The following is an 18,235-nucleotide window of genomic DNA, read 5'->3' on the forward strand; positions in this document are numbered from 1 at the left end:
GTAGTAGTATACCACAAACACGACACCGTTTTGAAGGAAACATCTTGAACCTTCTGAGTTCTGCAGATTCCGATTTCTGAAGCTAGATCGTCGTTGATCGATCACTGAATCTTTTGCTAAGATTCTGAGTCTGAGTTCAAGAAGATGGTGTTGATCGAATCTGATGAAAGCGATGATGAAATCACCGTTAAAGAAGAACCAATTCAATCTCGTTCTTCCTCGTCGCAGCCCGAAACAACGACAGCGACGGAGTCAAAACTTGTAGCCGGAGATGATTCCGATGGATTCGAAACTGCTAGTGAACGAGAAGTAAGCGATAACGAAGAAGATGAAAGTGAACTGATACAACAATCCGATAAGCCTGAGAATAAAGATGACGAATCAAAACAGGTAAAAATCTACATAAACTTCTCTGTAATTCTTGATCTGAATCAAAGCTTCGATTTCACTATAATGGTTAATTGTGTGTGTTTTGGAAGAAGAAAGCCATGGAAGATGCAAATGAAGCTAAATTAGAAGGAAACAAACTATTTGGGAATGGTGTTTATGAAGAGGCATTGTTAAAGTATGAGATTGCTTTACAATTTTCTCAGGAGTTTCCAGAATCTGACGATCTTCGATCGATTTGTTATTCGAATAGAGCTATATGTTATCTCAAATTGGTAATGGTCTGACATTCTTTTGAGTAGTAGTCAAGATTGGTGATTGTGATGATCTCTGTAATGTAATGTGTATCTTTAGGGTAAATATGCAGAAGCAATTAAGGAAGGTACAAAAGCGATAGAGCTTAATCCGAGTTATACTAAAGCTTTTGTTCGTCGCGCAGAAGCTCATGAGAAGCTTGAACATTTCGAAGAGGCTCTCACGGGTGAGTCTATACACGTATTCTCTATCGAGTTGAGGAATCATTTGTTAGTTTTTCTAGTACTATAATGCTTTGTCTACAGATTTGAAGAAGATATTAGAACTGGATCCTTCAAACGATCAGGCTAGAAAAGGGATTCGACGGTTGGAACCCTTGGCGGCTGAGAAGCGAGAAAAGATGAAAGAAGAAGCCATTGGTAAAGAACCTTGTTATATTTCTTATTATGAGTACATATTGAAATTTTGAGTCTTGAACCAAACGTTTGATGATGTGAGATAATATGTTTTGGGTTTTGACAGCAAAGTTAAAGGAGATGGGAAACTCGATCTTGGGTCGATTTGGGATGAGTGTAGACAACTTTATGGCTGTTAAAGATCCCAACACTGGCTCCTACTCCTTTTCTTTCCAAAACTAGTCGACACTTATGCACAACTTATACCTAATGGGTTTCAATATTTTGCATCAACCAATTTTATGTTCATCGTGTTTATATCTATTCGTTTTGTTGTCGATGAATCGGTATTGGAAAGTGAGAGCTGCGTTGTTTTGTGACCTGATATATCTGTAAATTCAAGTATCACAATGGAGAAATTTCTATTTTGATATCTTTAGCAATGAAGATAGCCCATTAGCCATGCACATCCGTTAAATTATTAGTGGGTTCAAGAATGTCCTACATTACTTTTGCCAAGGATCGAATTTTCTCGCCTGCAAACATGTATCCATTCAAACTCGATTACAGTTAAAAAATAATGTCTAACATATTCAACATCATTCCTCGGCTTAAATGTTTTTTTTATATACGGTGAAGTCGAACCTTCTATGTAAGTTGTTAATCTTCTAGCAAATGTATCACGGAAGTGGAGCTTTCTCAACTTTAGTTACTTCTACTTCCAACAATGTAGTAATCCCCTGAACATGAATATTCATCCACGGATAAACGAAATTTTAATTTAATTTTAGATACAACATCATATCATTTTTAGCATGTATAGTGAGCAATTAAATTAAAAATAAAAACCAAGTTAACTAAATTGTCAAATATATACGGGGTGTAGCCCGAATTTTCCTCTAGTCAAACATAAAACAAAAGAACATAAAGGTATTTTATTTTTGAGAAATTTTTTATGTATGTTTGCTTTACATTTTGTTTCATTTTCTATACATACAATTTCTTAATTGTAAAATCAAATCCTTGAATTCTAGTGAAGATTTCTAATAGTATGTGAAAATGATGAGGCCAAAATAAGAAGAGCGAGTGATTTGAAAGATGATAAACAATAATATCTCTAGATTTTTTTCTTTTGGCAGCATATCTTTAGGAATTAGAGTATGAAAATATGTATTTCAATTTCCAAACACATAAAATTACACACAAATAAAATTTAAAACAAAGTTACATATTTTTCATTCCTAGTTACAGATTTTAAATTACACACAAATAAACTTTAAAACACAACTGAAATTACACACAAATAAACTTTAAAACAAAGATTAATTCACTAAAGAACAACAAATACAGTAATACACACTACCCTGGAAAAAAAATTGCATTACAAAAAAAACAATAAACAAATAATAACAATGATTTATTTTTAAACGGTGAAAATTCCCTAAATCTCTTGAGGTGGAATAAATTATGAAATTATGCTAAAAGATGGTTTGAAACGTGTCAAAGGTTTTTGTCGACGTCAAGTCTTCTTCTTGTTATATATCAAACATAGATCAAGTCAGGGCCGGTCCGGAGGGCAAGCAAGTGAAGCCACCGCTTAGGGTCTCACATTGTTAAACACTTTTTTTGGGAGAATTTTTTTTTTTTTACATTAACAAAAAGGCCCAAATTGTTAATTATGCGTAGGGCATTAAAAATAATTTAGAAACTTCGGACCGGCCCTGGATCAAGTCTTGAACCATTGGCTTTGATGTAATGGTTTGACAAACCTGAATCTCTTAAGGTGGAATAAATTGTGCTGAAAGATGGTCTGAAACGTGAAAAAAGTTCTTGTAGACGTCATGTCTTCTTTTTGTTATCAAACACACTTCAAGCCCTTAAAATACTGGCTTTGCTGTAATAGTTTGACAACCGTGATTAATAGTAATTGAAGGTGTCTATAATAAGAAAAGATGGTAGTGCATTAAAATAATATATATATATATATATATATATATATATATATTAACTTTCATAATAAGAAAGTAATTCTCTCATTCATGAAACAGAGTTTTACAATCAGTATTTATATGTACATGTGTAAACTACTAATAACTAAGCTAAAGGAGACTTAGTTGCAAGCTATACACTTATAGATAAGCTAATACACCCCCCTTAAGCTAAATTTTCCTGTGGAGAAAATAAGCTTGATATTGACATACGGTTGAGAAGAGAATGGAAAAGACCAGGGTGTAGAGGCTTTGTTAATATATCGGCGAGTTGATTCCCAGTGTCAACATGAAGCACCTTCAAGAACCCATTCTTGACTTGATCTCTGGTAATATGACAATCTATCTCCACATGTTTCGTTCTCTCGTGAAACACTGCATTGTTAGCAATATAAGTTGCTAACTTGTTGTCACAGAACAGCTTTGCTTGTGATTCCATCTTTATATGCAAATCTTTCAAGATCTGATTAAACCAGAGAAGTTCTTTAGTAGTCACTGCCATACTGCGGTATTCAGCTTCTGTACTGCTTGAACTACAAACATCTTGTTTCTTTGATTTCCAAGTAATCAAAGACGTTCCCAGATAAACACACATACCAGTAATAGATCTTCTAGTATCCAGGAAAGTACCCCAGTCTGCATCAGCAAAACCATTTAAGCATAATTCTGTTGTAGAAGAATAGAAAAGACCTTGCCCTGGATTGTTCTTCAAGTACTTCAAGATATTATAACCAGCATGTAAGTGAGCATCAGTAGGACAAGAGAGATATTGACTTAGGCGATGTACTGCAAAAGTGATATCAGGCCTAGTGATGCAGAGATACAACAGTCGGCCTATTAGCTCACGGTATGGCTTTGCATCATCTAAAAGAAGCCCTGTATCCTTCGTTAAATTCACCTTTGGATCCATGGGAACTGATTTTGGTTTACATCCCAACAAACCATAGTCAGCAAGAAGATCTAGACAATACTTCCTTTGACAAACTGATATCCCATCAGAGTTTCTAGCAATTTCCAGACCTAAGAAGAATCTAGCATGGCCTAAATCCTTTGTCTTAAATTGTCTGGCTAATGTAGCTTTCACAGCCAAGACTGCATTATCATCATTACTAACAATCAAGATATCATCAACATAAACCAGTAAGGCTATGAAAGATGTACCTTGAAGCTTGACAAACAGTGTGTTATCCGCATATGATTCAATAAAACCATCATCAAGAAGAGCCTTGGATAAACACTTGTGCCATTGTCTAGAAGCTTGCTTGAGGCCATAAATGGATTTGTGAAGTCTGCATATAGGATTTGGAGGCAATGTACCAGAAGCTGGTGTGTATCCCTGTGGTAAACTCATATATATCTCCTCTTCCAATTCACTGTGCAAGAAAGCACTAGTAATATCCATTTGATTTAGACTCCATCCTTGTCTAGCTGCCAATCCAAGAATCAGTTTCACACTAGCTAGTTTAGCAACAGGTGAGAAAGTATCAAAGTAATCAACACCTTCCTGTTGTGTGAATCCTTTGGCAACCAAACGAGCCTTATACCGTTCTATAGTACCATCAGCATTGTATTTTATAGTAAAAACCCATTTACACCCCACCACATTCTTCCCTGGTGGTAGTGAAACAACACTCCAAGTCTTATTAACCTCCATAGAATCAAGCTCAACATCCATAGCCGCAGTCCATTTCAGTGAAACTATAGCCTGCTGAAAAGTTTTTGGTTCTGTTTCGATTGAAACTGAGAAAATATAGGCTTGGTATGGCTCATTTAGTGATGTATAAGAAAGAAAAGAAGATAAAGGATATGGAGTGGTGATTTTTGGTAATGAAGATGTGGGAAGTGGTGTATTTTGAAGAAAAGAACAGTGATAGTCAGAGAGATAACCTGGAGCTTTAGATGTTCGCTTTGGCCTGACTTTAGATAATGAAACGATGGTGGTGTCTGTAGTTACAGTCTCTGAAGTATTTGTGATGCTAGAGGGTGAATTGTGTGTGGCACTGGAGTGAGATGCTGATGAAGATGCATGATTAGATGCAGCATGATCATGCATATTATCAGAACTCTGAGATTCAACGTCTATAGGTAAAGGTAAAATAGTATTGCCAAAAATATCAGTATGCGCAGGTTCCTTCTTATCAGTCTTAAAAGGGAAAACACTTTCATGGAACACAACATTTCGAGACACTGAAACAAGATTAGTATCTAGATGCAAAACTTTGTAGCCTTTATATCCTGATGAGTATCCTAAAAATACACATTGATCTGCTCTTGGACTGAATTTATTTCTATCCTTTTGTAATGTTGAAACATAGCATAAGCATCCAAAATTTCTAAGAAAGGAATAATCAGGAACTTTCTTTTTCAGCAATTCATATGGAGATTTGTTGTTTAAAAGCAATGATGGAGTTCTATTTATAAGAAAAACTGCAGTAAGAATGCAATCACTCCAATAAGAGATATGTATATCAGATTGAAAAAGTAATGCTCTTGCTACATTTAAAAGATGCTGATGTTTTCTTTCAACAACAGAGTTTTGTTGTGGTGTATATGCACAAGAAAATTGATGTATCATACCATGTTCGTTTACCAATTCAGAGAATGCAAGTTCAGGAGCATTATCAGTTCTAATGGCCTTTATTTTTGAATTATACTGAGTATGAACATGATTCAAGAAAGCAGGAAAATATTTTGAAACTTCACCTTTATTTCTGAGCATGTAAATCCAAGTTACACGAGTACTGTCATCAACAATAGTAAGAAAGTACCTAAAACCCTCAACAGACTCAACTGCAAATGGACCCCATACATCTAAATGAACCAAATCAAAGGACTTAGAAGACACATTATTGTGAGACTCAAAGGACAAACGTTTTTGCTTAGCTATTAGACAAATTGAACAATGACTAGGCTGAGATGAATTAGACATAGGTAAAATACCAGAAAGCAGCTTTAACTTGTCAGATGATGGGTGTCCTAGGCGTTGGTGCCAGAGATGTCCATCAACCTTCAAGGATCCAGAGAAATGTGAAGATGATGATGATGAAGCAACTGATGAAGATGGTGATGACAGAGACGATGTATTAGGCTGTAAAATGTATAGATTGTGAAGTAAAAATCCTTTACCAATCATCAATCCCTGAATATACTCCTGAATATAACAAGAATCAGGAAAGAAATGAGCTGAGCATTTACTATTCTTTAAAAGACTACTAACTGAAAGTAAATTGAATTTGAATGAGGGAACATGCAGAACATCATGTAAAATGAGTGAATGTGATAAGTGCACAGTGCCACAGTGAGTGATATCCACTCTAGCTTCATTTGGTAATGAGACTGTAACTCCAGAAACTGTTAAAGTTTCATTAAACAAAGTCAAGTCAGAGCACACATGACTAGTGGCTCCACTGTCAATAATCCAACTACCATGAGGAATTTTAGAGGATAAAGTTGATAGGCATTGATGTTGAAAGGTAAGATGATTGTTTTCAAAACGAAGTGAGCTAGAAGGAAAAATATATGGAAAAGGATAAGTATATGAGGATGTACCAGATGTTGACTGAACAGGCAAAATTCCATTTTCTGTAATTGATGAGACTTTAGGAGCAGTAGCTTGATTCTCTGAAACATTAACACGATCATGAAGTTGTTGAATTAACTTTTGAACTTGATCAGTACTCATCTGATTAACATCCATATTAGCATGACTAGCATTAGGTGGCAGAGAGGGCATAGATGATGACCCTGTGATCACATTTGCCACTGAATGAGACTGAAACTTAGGCGGATTAGTAGACATCTGTCCTCTTGGTTGATATTGAGGAGTAACAGTTAGTTGAAATTGTGGAATAACAGGCCTTTGTTGAAAAGACTGATAACCACCATTACTCTTGAATCCGGGAATGTAACCAGGAGGATAGCCATGCAACTTATAGCACCTCTGAATGACATGGCCAGACTATCCACAATGAGTACATAATGGCCTTGAAGCTCGTGGTCTATAACCATTCTGTATTGCATAAGCAACATTATCATAAGGACCAGAATAAACATTTTGCTCTCGATTGATGAAGCTGTTGTTCTGGACATTATCTGAAGCTTGGAAAACTACACTTTCTGACTTCATAGGCTTGATATTCTTTTGCCTTTCATCTTGAGTTACCATGTTGAAAACATCTTCAATACTTGGTATCAGTTTCAACATGAGGATATGTCTCCTAGTAGACTCATACGACTCATTGAGCCCCATCAAAAACTTAGTTACTCGACTTCGATGTTGTAACTTTTCCCATAAACCTGCAGCATTGCATTCACACTTTCCACAAGTGCACACAGGAAGTTCTACATAATTCCGATATTCTTCCCAAAGTGTAACAAGTTTTGTGTAGTAAGCACTCACATCAAGAGAACCTTGTTGAATACTAGCTAATTTTTGCTCAATCTCGTAAACACGAGGAGCATCATCTTGCTTAAATCTTGACATTAAACTATTCCAAATTCCTTCAGCTGTAGGTATGAACAAGAGACTCTGTCCTATCTTTTTCGAGACTGAATTCATTATCCAAGTTGCTACCATATCATTGCAACGTGACCAAGAACCAAAATCGCTATGAGTTTCAGAAGGTTTTAAGATTGTACCATCAATGAATCCAAGTTTGTTTCGTACATTGAGAGCCATACGAATCGATCGGCGCCATGAGTGGAAATCTGCACCAGTAGCGAGGCGATCGGAAACAAGAACCAATCCGGCGTGATCTGAGTGATGTAAAAAATATGGATTATCATACTGATTCGTTGTCTGAGATGAATTAGCCATTGATGAGCTAATCGAAGAGAGAAGAAGATGTGGATGATGAAGATGATTGATGATTTGATGATTCGATTCTCAATTTGTGAAGAATCGCAAAGAAAAGAAGCGGAAGATAAAAGAAAAATGAATCGAGATGTTGTTGAGAAAGATCCGAGTCTCAGATGTGGAGAAACGAAGCTCAACGAAGACAATCAACTCTTAATCGCCATGGAAATCAAAAAATTTTACTGGGAAAATGTTGATTTTCCGGGAAAATCGGAAGAAAAAAAATGAGAGAGAGTTTGTTATACACTTTGCTCTGATACCATATTAACTTTCATAATAAGAAAGTAATTCTCTCATTCATGAAACAGAGTGTTTACAATCAGTATTTATATGTACATGTGTAAACTACTAATAACTAAGCTAAAGGAGACTTAGTTACAAGCTATACACTTATAGATAAGCTAATAATATATATATAACAAATTAAAAAAAAATAACCTTGTTAAATTTATAATTTTGTTAGTCTAAATATAGTATATGTAGACATAGATATATAATATAAATTTTAGTAAGTGTAATTGATGTGTCACCACTTACAACTTAAATAAAATTCGTGATAAAGCATATTGGTGACAGAAAAATAGTGTATGCACTATCATCCAACCAAGATAGAAACGATTAGAACCATTGGCCGCATTAGAACTACAATGACATATATAGAAATGTATTCATCATTTTTGATGCTGTGGTAAAATTTTAGTGCAAGTTTTAAAATTTATCCATTGGTGAAATCAAAAATATTTTATTAATTGGTTAGACGCTAAATCTTTATGAAATCTTTTACATCAGATTATGGCGTCTAAAGAATATTTTTGTTGTGAAACTCATTATCATTATGATGTCAACCCAAAAAAAAAAAAAGTCAACAATTATACGACTTGGGCCTTACAGTTGATTGGGCTTTGGTAGATTTTTGGGCTTAGAGGAGTAGACACTAACATTTGACTTCAAAAAATCAAAACTTTAGGGTTTCACTGCAAACTCTTTCTTCTTCAAGCCGAGAGCGAAAACCCTAAGTTTAATTCCGATTCTGCAACCATGAGTCGGTCAGGGCAGCCTCCGGATCTCAAGAAGTAAGCCCTTGTTCTATTTTCTCTCTTTCTGTTTCTATATCTCTGTGTTGCTGATCTAATTCTGTTTTTTGATTTTGGTTTTGTTCGATGCAGGTACATGGATAAGAAGCTCCAAAGTAAGTTCAATATCTCCATCCTCGTTTATCTAGTTAGAGAACTTGGGTTTTATATAATCTTTAGTTGAGATTTGATTTGCAATTTTTGCACAGGAATGATATATTCAGCTAATTTTTTGGGATTTTGTATTCTGTGAATCGAACTTGTTATGAATTTACTGGTTTTAGTTATAGTTTCAAGAATCTCCCATGTTCCTGAAAGTAGATTTTTTTTCAGCAAGAGTTGTTCTAGTTAGAGTTTGTTTATTAAGTTGTTGATGAATTGTATTTGAAATGCAGTCAAGCTTAATGCTAACCGAATGGTTACTGGAACTCTTCGTGGTTTTGACCAGTTTATGAATCTTGTTGTGGATAACACTGTCGAGGTGAACGGTAATGACAAAACCGACATCGGTATGGTGGTAAGTATATCGATTCTGTGTCCCTTTGTCATTAATCATCTGTTGTTCTTGTCCGATGTGTAACTATACTCCTTTTGTATTTTGGTTTTGGGTGCAGGTGATTAGAGGAAACAGCATTGTCACTGTTGAAGCTCTTGAACCAGTGGGCAGATCTTCTTAGCTTGTTATATGCATCGGTAATGATCTTTTTTTTTGTACTAAGTACTAGCGATGAGAAATCTTGGTGGTAGCTTCGCAGTTACGATGAACTGATTCAGTAAGAAGTCTTCATGAATACTTTTTTCTTGTACTAAAAAGATTGCAAATGAATCCCACCGATGTGATGGCTTGTACTTTTACTCTGGATACAAAGCTTAAACCTCTAATAGTCATCTTCTTAGCTTGTTATATGCATCAATAGTCATCATCTCATTTTTGGTACTAAGCACTAGTTTTGAGGAAACTTAGTGGTAGATTTGCAGTTATTATAAACTGATTCAGTAAGAAGTCTACATGAATACTCTTTTCTAGTACTCAAATATTGCAGTAAACCCCACCAATGTCCTTGTGCTTTGCCTTTTACCCTGGGCCGACTACTTTGATTTCAAAGGTTCATCTTCTTCTGTCAAGGGTTAACCAATTTACATTTATCTCAAACAATGCTTAGTTGCTCTTTTTTCTCCCCTGTTTTTTTATGGCAATCAATGAGGTTTTAAAGAAGACAAATCTGTAGACAATGTAAAATGCAAGTCTTACATGTTGAGTTCATTTCCGGGAGGCTCCAATTTATGCAGAGACTATTCAACAGTGTTACATGACTGTTTAAATTCAGTACATAGCTAAATGCATCAGGTTGACATCTATTTTCAACCATTCGATCGACTATAACCATTTCCTTATACACTTCACCTTTGAAACAAAGTCTACTGATCAACTAACTATTGACACAGCTTCTATAACTCTTCAAAACAGAATGTGTTTAACTTGAAAATGTGATTGTATCAAGTACATACTCAAATTTTACAATCTTTCCCATAGCCGAAAAGCGAAACACGACTACAAAACCAAGAAAAGCCATTGTTTGTGCATTCCACTTCAACATCATTTGCTTGCAGAGATCTAGCATGAGGTCACACTTCTTAGTTCTGGCAACAAAACTAAACAATCTACTAAGAACCAATCTAGTGACATATGAAGGCAAAGCTCAATTGGGCCTACTGATGTTAAATTACACTTAACGGGCCTAGGCCCATATACTACAAATTTCATCGGAAGCGAAACGATGATCATCGTCTTTTCAATAACCTCTGCTTCGCCGGCAAAACAAACAGGCGACGACTTTTGAGAGCTAGAATCGGAGATTAAGAATGGCGAATCAAGGAGCGAAAAAACGAAAGGAAGAGAACGCACGTCACATGGCTAAGCTCCGTCGTCTCATCATCGCTTCCAATGTACTTCCTCTTCCATCGACGCGTTTCCCAGATTTCTTTGATTCTTCATGAATTAGATCTTACTTCCATGAAATTAAGTATTGGATTTGGTAATTTATGGTCACAGGCTGTGTATTTCGTTGTGAGGATGTTGATTTTCTACTCAAGCTTTACTTGGAAACATTGGATCGGCTTAGTGATAACTTCGCTGGCTTACGCGTTTCCATATAAGCAGCTTGATCAAATGGCAAAACCTAGTGTTACTGATGATGGTGAGCTTCTTGATGGTGGATTTGACATGACCACTGGTGGAATCTGCGGGTATGTTTTTGAAATCTTGTGTTGAATGAATGATCTACAAGAACCAAAACCATACTATGTTGTTTGATTGTGTATTTTGATGATCTTTGCAGATACTTGCATGATGTTATCTATATCACTTGCTTTGTTCAGCTAGCTTCTATTATCTCTGGGAAGTTTTGGTATACGTATCTAGTGGTACGCACACGTCTTTGCTTTTGCTCATTGATGTTGAGTTTGATTAGAATGATGTAGCGTTTGTTTGGTTTATAGATTCCTGCGTTTGGAGTGTATAAAGCTTCTGGTCTTATTCGAGGATTCATGTCACAAGGTTCAGAGGTAAATATCTTAGTTTAAGTACTATTAGCTTCTTTAAACAAGGCAAAAAGCTTTACTATGGCTGTGTGTTTTGAATTTAGGGAGGTGTGGAAGATGATAAGTCTCGTAAAAAGAGAGAGAAGATGGAGAGGAAAGCTTCGAGAGGGCAAGTCGTCAAGACGAGAACAAGATGAATGTGTTGTTATAGAATACAATGTGAACTTGGGGATGAGAATGTTCTTCACAATATACAAATGTATTCAAAAGGTAAACTCTCTAAGCTTTGTGTCTCTTTTACATGGACTTGTCTGCGTGTACAATATTTACTTTGATGGGGAATAGTCATCGAGTAGAACACAGTCGATTCTCTGGAGATAGATGTTTCTTTCTTTGAGGTCGTAAGCAATATTGTAGTACTGTTGAGCCATTAGCCCAATAGCTGTGAAATCCTTATATTCCCCTCCATGTTCTGTGGTTGGCCTCACTGACATACAAAATACGTTATGATACGTATCCGATTCTGTCATTGGATAAAACATGCTTGTGGCCTCCATAGCCAGCTCAGCTCCGCCTGCAAAATGAAATGTCACCACAGGGAAGCCTATGAGCTCTTCGTTCACTCTCCCATGGTAGCACAAGAAGTCTCTAAACCAGAACCTCTCTAATTTTGGATCCAGAATGGATTTTATTTCATTGTAGAGTTCTCTGTAGGCTATATCTGCTAGCCAAGTGTAGAGTGTGCCCGTGTCGAGTATGACCCCTGTTCTTGACCCTCTTCTTTTGAATACCACTGGTTCGATATTGAGTTGTTTATCCCCAACACTAATCCCTTCAAGATTCATATAGTAGATACCATTCTCTGTCTCAAATTCAATGGGTGTTGGATCCCCTAAAATATCCGCGTCCTCACCCAGAACCAGCTGATTGTAACCGTAGTTTTTGTTAGCTAAATCACCGATGCAGTAAGAGAATTTAGACCCAAGCTGTACAGCAAGCGATGTGGGTTTGGCTCCTAAACCCAAAATACCAGTGAACTCACTCTCCAACTGCTCTCCATTCTCATGGCCACACCCAAAGGCAATAGGTTGGGTCACAACAGTGTTTCCATTAGGTGTTGTGAAGGTCAACCGTTCTTTAGCTAGAACGCCTTTTGAGCCAGTGCCGCTTATATACACCTGTTCATAAACGCACTTGTTTGATGAGCAATGTCCGTTTGGTGCATACCTGCAAAAACGATCATCGCAGGAACACTCTACAAATGTTGAAGACAATGCTGGATTGAAGACAGGATGGATCATATGATTTGATGAGCAGTGTTTGCAGGGATGACATTGGATCCATAAAAGTGAGCTTCCAGTATCCATGATAGTGAACTGCGGTACCGGAGGCTGTCCTACCGAGAAATTTACAAAAAACAATGATGTCTTGATTGCTTGATGCACATCAACTTGGAAATCACTGCTGCCTAGCTCTTTAACAATCGAATTCTGTAAATACTTAAACCTGGCTGATGAAATATCGGTCATGTGTTGGATATGGTCTTCTGGAGTGACCGGAACTCGAGCATCTGGGTTGTGACGGACCACTGATTCACGGCGTATCAACTTCATCGCCATTCGATTAGGTCTAACAGATTCGGTAACTGTGAAGTATGAGACAATGATGAAGAGTAAGAGTGATGTTTTGAAAAAACATTCCATTGTGGTTCAGACGGTACAGAGACGTGGAGTATGGAAAGTACAGAGACCATTTTGTAACACAAATGAATATTAAGATAGGGTAATAGCATCAAGACTGTGATATGGAAGAAGAATATAAAAGATCAAAACACAACGAATTGATGACAACAAATAATATACAAGAACAACCAAAGATCATGAGACTATAAATAGCAAAAGTTTGTTGGGTTTATATATATAAAAGCTATCATGTACTTCACATCTTTTGTAGTTTTGTGTAATGTTTTTAAAAGAAAAAAATTAAACAAAACAAATTAGAAGTACAAGTCAACATATCAATAAATTGTTGGTCAGTAAAAATTTGATAATAAGTTAATAACACATGAAGGTCAAAGTTTGACCAAAAATTTGCTTTCACAGGACCACAAGTATTTTAAAAAATCTCTAATGAGTATTAACGAGTTTGAGAGAAACAAACACATTTGAAAACTTTAATATATACATCCAAAATATTAAACATTAGACCCAGAATCTCAATTTTTTAAAAGGATTGACCACCATTTACATGTCTATATCATCTCAAAAAATTTAAAGTCATGGGGATATTATATCTTTCTTTCTCTCTTTGTCCAAATTTTACTACCTTGGACCAGATAGTTCCATGGCGAATGAATCTAAGGCTTGATTCTCATCTTCATCTTCCAATCCTGAGGAACCAAACAGATGTTTGGTTTGGTTGTTGCCATTAGCATCAGTAGAGGTAATAGTCCTGTAAGACATGTTGGCATGGTAGAAATGTGAATGATCATGTGAAGCAGCCCATCTCTCTGCTAATCCATCTCCTTCAAGCATTTGAACCACTTCAGACATTTTCGGTCTGTGAGCTGGAAGAAACTGAGTGCAGAGTAAAGCCACTTGTAGCATCTCTCCAACTTCTATCCTATCGTAGGTTGTCCCGAGTTCCCGGTCTACAAGCTCCTCTACTTTCATTTCCTTGTGTAGCTTCCTCACCTGCAAAACCCGAAAGAGTTTTAAGACTATATTTTGATTATACGTTTGGTCTAAATTTAGAGTAATTGCTTACCCATTCAAGCATGGCTCCTTTCTGGCTAACAGACTTGCCAAACTCGAGAGCTCTCATTCCTGTGATGAGCTCTAGCAAAAGTATACCGAACCCGAAGACATCGGTTTTCTCAGATGACTGACCGGTGGAGAGATACTCGGGTGCAATGTGACCAACAGTTCCTCTAACAGCAGTTGTGACATGTGAATCCTCGTGGTTGAGTAGCTTTGCTAGTCCAAAATCCCCAACAACAGCTTCAAAATACTCATCTAGGAGAATGTTTGCTGCCTTGACATCTCGGTGAATAATCTTGGGATCGCATTGCTCGTGTAGATAAAACAAACCTCTTGCAGCTCCTATCGCTATCTTCTTCCTTGTGTTCCAGTCCAATGCCGGTTTAGCTGTAACAGTAACAAAAATCAGTTTCAGTGAATTCAATTATATGACTAGAATCAGTTAAACAGAAACCAGTTTTGTAAATACCTTTAAGTCTAGAGGCGACGCTGCCATTGGACATGTAAGGGTAAACAAGAAGTCTTTCACTAGAACTCGCGCAATAACCGATCAACCGAAGCAAATTCCTATGAACAGCTAAGCTAATCATCTCAAGCTCGGTACGAAACTGCGAATTCCCAGAGGTTCCATTCACATCTTTCAGTCGTTTCACTGCAACCATAGTCCCATCCACGAGCTTTCCTCTGTAGACATTACCAAACCCACCAGCACCAAGAATGCTCTTGTAACTAAAACCATCCGTAGCTACATGAAGTTCTCTGAATGTGAAGCTTCTTAGATTTCCCAATCCTAGTAACCCTTCCTCTTGCTTGTCTGCATAAATAACCAAAAGAAAAGTTTTACTTTAGACAACAAACAAAATCAAATTACTTAAAACCACAAGCTTGCTCAAGTTGACTAACCACTTATGCGTAGCATCGTTAGCCTTCTTTGTTTCCTTCGATACCAAATTAACCCGAGAGAGAGGATTACACTAACAGCAAAGCCAAGGCTTACACCAAGTGCAACCGCCAATATATTTGTTCTACGTCCTACACACATCCCAAATGGTAGTACTAAACTCATAAGAACCGGATAAACTCAAAGGAAAAGCGAACAAGAATTTCGAATTCGAGGATCGATTTACCTGATGAAGAACGTAAAGAGACAGAAAGAGGACTTGCATTGATTGATCCTGAACAAATCTCAGGTGGGCTGTTTTTACAAATCAAAGGATTCCCAGCAACACTACATTCAACAATGACAACAATTAGGAAAAACTCAACCTTTAACAAGAATGTTGAAAAATACTTAAAAACCAAAAGAAAAAAGTTTTCGTACTTGAATGTCCTTGCAGGGAATTTAGAAACAGGACCTCTGAGATTGTTATAAGACAAGTCTCTGAAACCAAAACATCAAGAAACATGAGTCTTTAAGTTAAAAAGTAACAAACTTTAAATCTGTAAAATACTCACAAGAAAGAGAGGTGAGGGATTTGAGACAAAGAAGCAGGAAAGGGCCCAGATAATGAGTTGTTGTTCAACCTCCTAAATCAAATCATTACACAAACGTACGAGGTTATAGTTAAGCAGACGAATCTTTTGCTCGACTAAAAATCTGAAACAGAGAGAGACTTACAGATATTCGAGATTACTCAGTTGGTTAACCGAACCGGGGATTTCACCGGAGAACCGGTTATTGGATAAATCCAAAGTCTGTAATTTAGGAAGAGAACAAAGCTCCGGTGGGATTTTGCCGGAGATGTTATTGTTCTGTAATAAACTTCAATAATTCCAAACAAAAACAAAGGTTGAAGAAACAAACAAAGGAGATACTTTTTAATGAAGAAACAAACAAAATAATCTTACACTTGTTGAAGATTAGTGAGATTTCCAATAGACCCAGATAAAGTTCCTGAAAGAGACTGACTTGGAGCTCCTCTGCAAATTAGAGAGAGAGACAAAGATGAAGAATTTGTCGCTCATTAATGTTCATGAAAATCATAATCAAAGAACACTCACAGGCCAGTTACGAGGTTGTCTGGAGAACAAGTGATCATAGTCCAACTACAAGGATCAACAGAGAACTCATCCCAGTTGTTTAAAACACCATGTGGATCATGTAAATCGTTCTTTATGTTTATCAACGCCTCCACTGTATATAAAATACATAAAAGTTTGAAACTTTCGAATACCCATAAGAAAAAAATGAGTCTTTTTTCTTGTTTTTGATGCTTTGCTTACCTTCAGGGTTTCTGGGCTCAGAAGAGAGAGAACAAGTAACGAAGAAACAGAGTAGTAACAAGAAAGAGAAGAGAAAAAAAGGAGTTTGCTTCATCGTTATTAACTTCATCACCACCATGAAAAAGCTTTAGTTTAGTTTACCACAAGGAAGAACACAAAATCATTACTTTGTTCATGTTTTGTTGTGCCCACAAAAAAGAGAGAAACAGAAAAGCAAAAGCAAAGCAACAAAGAAAGAAAGAAAAATGCTTTTTCTTCTTCTTTTTCTTGGGTCTATTAAAAACTCTTTTCTTTCTGCAATGGCTCTCGCACGAAGAGAATTATGAGCGTGAAATGTTGTGAATTTCAGGAGATGATAATAAACACACAGAGAAGAGAAAGAGAGAGAGAGAGTGTATAGGTAGTGTTGTGGTTTGTGGGGAGGGAGAATCAGGTGGGAAAGCTGATACGGACCCGTATGGTGGATGATGATACTTTCTCTTTTTTTTCTCTTTTTTTTTTGTATATGCTAAATTTGTGAAAGTTTGTTTTATACATAAATAATGGTGGCGAGACCATAACGGAAACAAAATAAAAAATAAATGAATAAGTTCTTATATTCAAAAAAAAAAAGTCCATATATTAATTTTTTTTTGTTTTGGTGTTGTATAAATTAGTGAGAAGTGTCGGAATCGAAATTCTTTTTTATATTCTGGAAAAAAGAAGAAGTTAAAAACAGAGCATATTCTTTTTGTTTATAATATTTTCAGAATTTTCAAAATTATTTTCTAAGGAAATTTAAAGAATTCTGAAAAGTATATTATCACCCACAATTCTGAAAATTCCCTTAGTCTTATTATCACCCACAATTATGAAAATTTCTTACCCAAAATTACTCACTAATAAAAATATTCTTGTCATCGCAATAACAAAAATTACAAGATGAATATTCATTATTAAAAAAAAATTACAAGATAAGTTTATAGTTTGCATAATTATATATTTTGTCTCGAGTAAAAAAGTAAAAATAAAAATAAAAGAATGCATAGATTTGACGTGTGTAGTGTACTAGTAGTATCACCACTTGTAACCAGTGGCAGTGGGTACGAGTACGACTAAGAGACTGATCTACGCTAACGTGAACCTCTTCTCTCTTCTTTGTCTTTTTTCTTATTTCTGTTCAGTATTTTTTCATTGTAATCTCGTGATAGAAAATGTTACTTCCAGAGGTTAAAATAAAAAATTTTCATTGCCATCTAATTCGATAATGATACCTCTTTTTTAGAAACTATATTTCATATAAGAACATATGAAATGAGATAGGAAGAGAAAATAGTAAGAAAAAAAGGCTGAAATACGGAAAGAGGCTTGCTTGCTTTTGCCTTGCCTGATGTGGTGTGATTTGTGATGTTACATTTTTTCTGACAAGTCCCTCTACTTTTGTTTTCTTTCCTTTTTCGTCTATTTAGTTTCTTCGTTATCACTATGGCCCTTTCTTTTCCGTAGTGTATAACTAATTCACTATTACAAAATTTCCATAATTACAAAAATTTCCGTAGTCATCTTCTCTTTTTTTTTTTTTTGTCAACAGCTTTATTGGATTAGCTCAAATGAGCCAATGTGGAGAAATATTGTTTACATAAGTAGATAGTTGCGGTAGGGTACGAACATTCCGTGCCAATTTATCCGCCTTCACATTCAAATTTCTAGAAATTAACGATAAAAAGAAAAAATCAAACTCCTCCTTGTCGCTCTGAATCGCCTCCAAGTAGGTCGCGAA

At 36.1% G+C, this 18,235-nt stretch overlaps 5 protein-coding genes across 6 annotated transcripts; 3 read left to right on the forward strand and 2 right to left on the reverse strand.

The window, feature by feature from the left end:
- The first annotated feature begins 24 nt into the window (after positions 1-24).
- On the forward strand, positions 25-1,470 carry LOC110229550 (tetratricopeptide repeat protein 1-like). 2 transcript variants are annotated; one of them, XM_021030062.1, is made up of 5 exons: positions 25-390; positions 480-662; positions 742-868; positions 948-1,061; positions 1,165-1,470. In XM_021030062.1, exons 1-5 carry the CDS (start codon positions 145-147, stop codon positions 1,278-1,280), a joined length of 786 nt encoding a protein of 261 aa, XP_020885721.1. In that variant the 5' UTR covers positions 25-144; the 3' UTR covers positions 1,281-1,470. The 2 variants fall into 2 exon arrangements, with proteins under 2 accessions (XP_020885721.1, XP_020885722.1); XM_021030063.1 differs by having other exon boundaries at positions 483-662.
- Positions 1,471-8,816: 7,346 nt separating this feature from the next.
- On the forward strand, positions 8,817-9,863 carry LOC9314776 (probable small nuclear ribonucleoprotein G). Its single transcript, XM_002878663.2, has 4 exons — positions 8,817-8,953; positions 9,047-9,069; positions 9,349-9,470; positions 9,568-9,863. The coding sequence occupies exons 1-4, from the start codon at positions 8,919-8,921 to the stop codon at positions 9,628-9,630; spliced, it is 243 nt and encodes an 80-aa protein (XP_002878709.1). The 5' UTR covers positions 8,817-8,918; the 3' UTR covers positions 9,631-9,863.
- A 785-nt stretch (positions 9,864-10,648) lies between these two features.
- LOC9314777 (transmembrane protein 208 homolog) lies at positions 10,649-11,899 on the forward strand. The gene is made up of 5 exons (XM_002878664.2): positions 10,649-10,900; positions 11,007-11,200; positions 11,293-11,377; positions 11,453-11,518; positions 11,599-11,899. Exons 1-5 carry the CDS (start codon positions 10,817-10,819, stop codon positions 11,689-11,691), a joined length of 522 nt encoding a protein of 173 aa, XP_002878710.1. The 5' UTR covers positions 10,649-10,816; the 3' UTR covers positions 11,692-11,899.
- Positions 11,821-13,521, reverse strand: LOC9314778 (aspartyl protease UND). The gene has a single exon (XM_002880487.2). The coding sequence runs from the start codon at positions 13,195-13,197 to the stop codon at positions 11,821-11,823; it is 1,377 nt and encodes a 458-aa protein (XP_002880533.2). The 5' UTR covers positions 13,198-13,521.
- A 152-nt stretch (positions 13,522-13,673) lies between these two features.
- Positions 13,674-16,950, reverse strand: LOC9316601 (probable LRR receptor-like serine/threonine-protein kinase At2g23950). Its single transcript, XM_002880488.2, has 11 exons — positions 16,477-16,950; positions 16,255-16,387; positions 16,102-16,173; positions 15,872-16,015; positions 15,709-15,780; positions 15,575-15,634; positions 15,381-15,481; positions 15,157-15,285; positions 14,723-15,067; positions 14,261-14,640; positions 13,674-14,187 (listed from the first exon to the last, which is right to left on the reverse strand). The coding sequence occupies exons 1-11, from the start codon at positions 16,592-16,594 to the stop codon at positions 13,816-13,818; spliced, it is 1,926 nt and encodes a 641-aa protein (XP_002880534.1). The 5' UTR covers positions 16,595-16,950; the 3' UTR covers positions 13,674-13,815.
- Between the last annotated feature and the right edge of the window lie 1,285 nt (positions 16,951-18,235).

The sequence above is a fragment of the Arabidopsis lyrata genome (genome assembly GCF_000004255.2).
Source record: "Arabidopsis lyrata subsp. lyrata unplaced genomic scaffold ARALYscaffold_4, whole genome shotgun sequence".
NCBI lineage: Eukaryota > Viridiplantae > Streptophyta > Magnoliopsida > Brassicales > Brassicaceae > Arabidopsis > Arabidopsis lyrata.

Coding starts and splice junctions, on each gene's coding strand:
- LOC9314778 (XM_002880487.2), bottom strand. CDS start 13,197: ATGGAATGTTTTTTCAAAACATCACTCTTACTCTTCATCATTGTCTCA.
- LOC110229550 (XM_021030062.1), top strand. CDS start 145: ATGGTGTTGATCGAATCTGATGAAAGCGATGATGAAATCACCGTTAAA. Junction 391..479: donor AAGATGACGAATCAAAACAG/GTAAAAATCTAC, acceptor GTGTTTTGGAAG/AAGAAAGCCATGGAAGATGC. Junction 1,062..1,164: donor GATGAAAGAAGAAGCCATTG/GTAAAGAACCTT, acceptor GGGTTTTGACAG/CAAAGTTAAAGGAGATGGGA.
- LOC9314777 (XM_002878664.2), top strand. CDS start 10,817: ATGGCGAATCAAGGAGCGAAAAAACGAAAGGAAGAGAACGCACGTCAC. Junction 11,201..11,292: donor ACCACTGGTGGAATCTGCGG/GTATGTTTTTGA, acceptor TGATCTTTGCAG/ATACTTGCATGATGTTATCT. Junction 11,519..11,598: donor TCATGTCACAAGGTTCAGAG/GTAAATATCTTA, acceptor TTTTGAATTTAG/GGAGGTGTGGAAGATGATAA.
- LOC9316601 (XM_002880488.2), bottom strand. CDS start 16,594: ATGGTGGTGATGAAGTTAATAACGATGAAGCAAACTCCTTTTTTTCTC. Junction 15,781..15,871: donor CTGAGTAATCTCGAATATCT/GTAAGTCTCTCT, acceptor GATTTGATTTAG/GAGGTTGAACAACAACTCAT. Junction 14,188..14,260: donor AAGGAGCCATGCTTGAATGG/GTAAGCAATTAC, acceptor CGGGTTTTGCAG/GTGAGGAAGCTACACAAGGA.
- LOC9314776 (XM_002878663.2), top strand. CDS start 8,919: ATGAGTCGGTCAGGGCAGCCTCCGGATCTCAAGAA. Junction 9,070..9,348: donor CATGGATAAGAAGCTCCAAA/GTAAGTTCAATA, acceptor TTTGAAATGCAG/TCAAGCTTAATGCTAACCGA. Junction 9,471..9,567: donor AAACCGACATCGGTATGGTG/GTAAGTATATCG, acceptor TTTTGGGTGCAG/GTGATTAGAGGAAACAGCAT.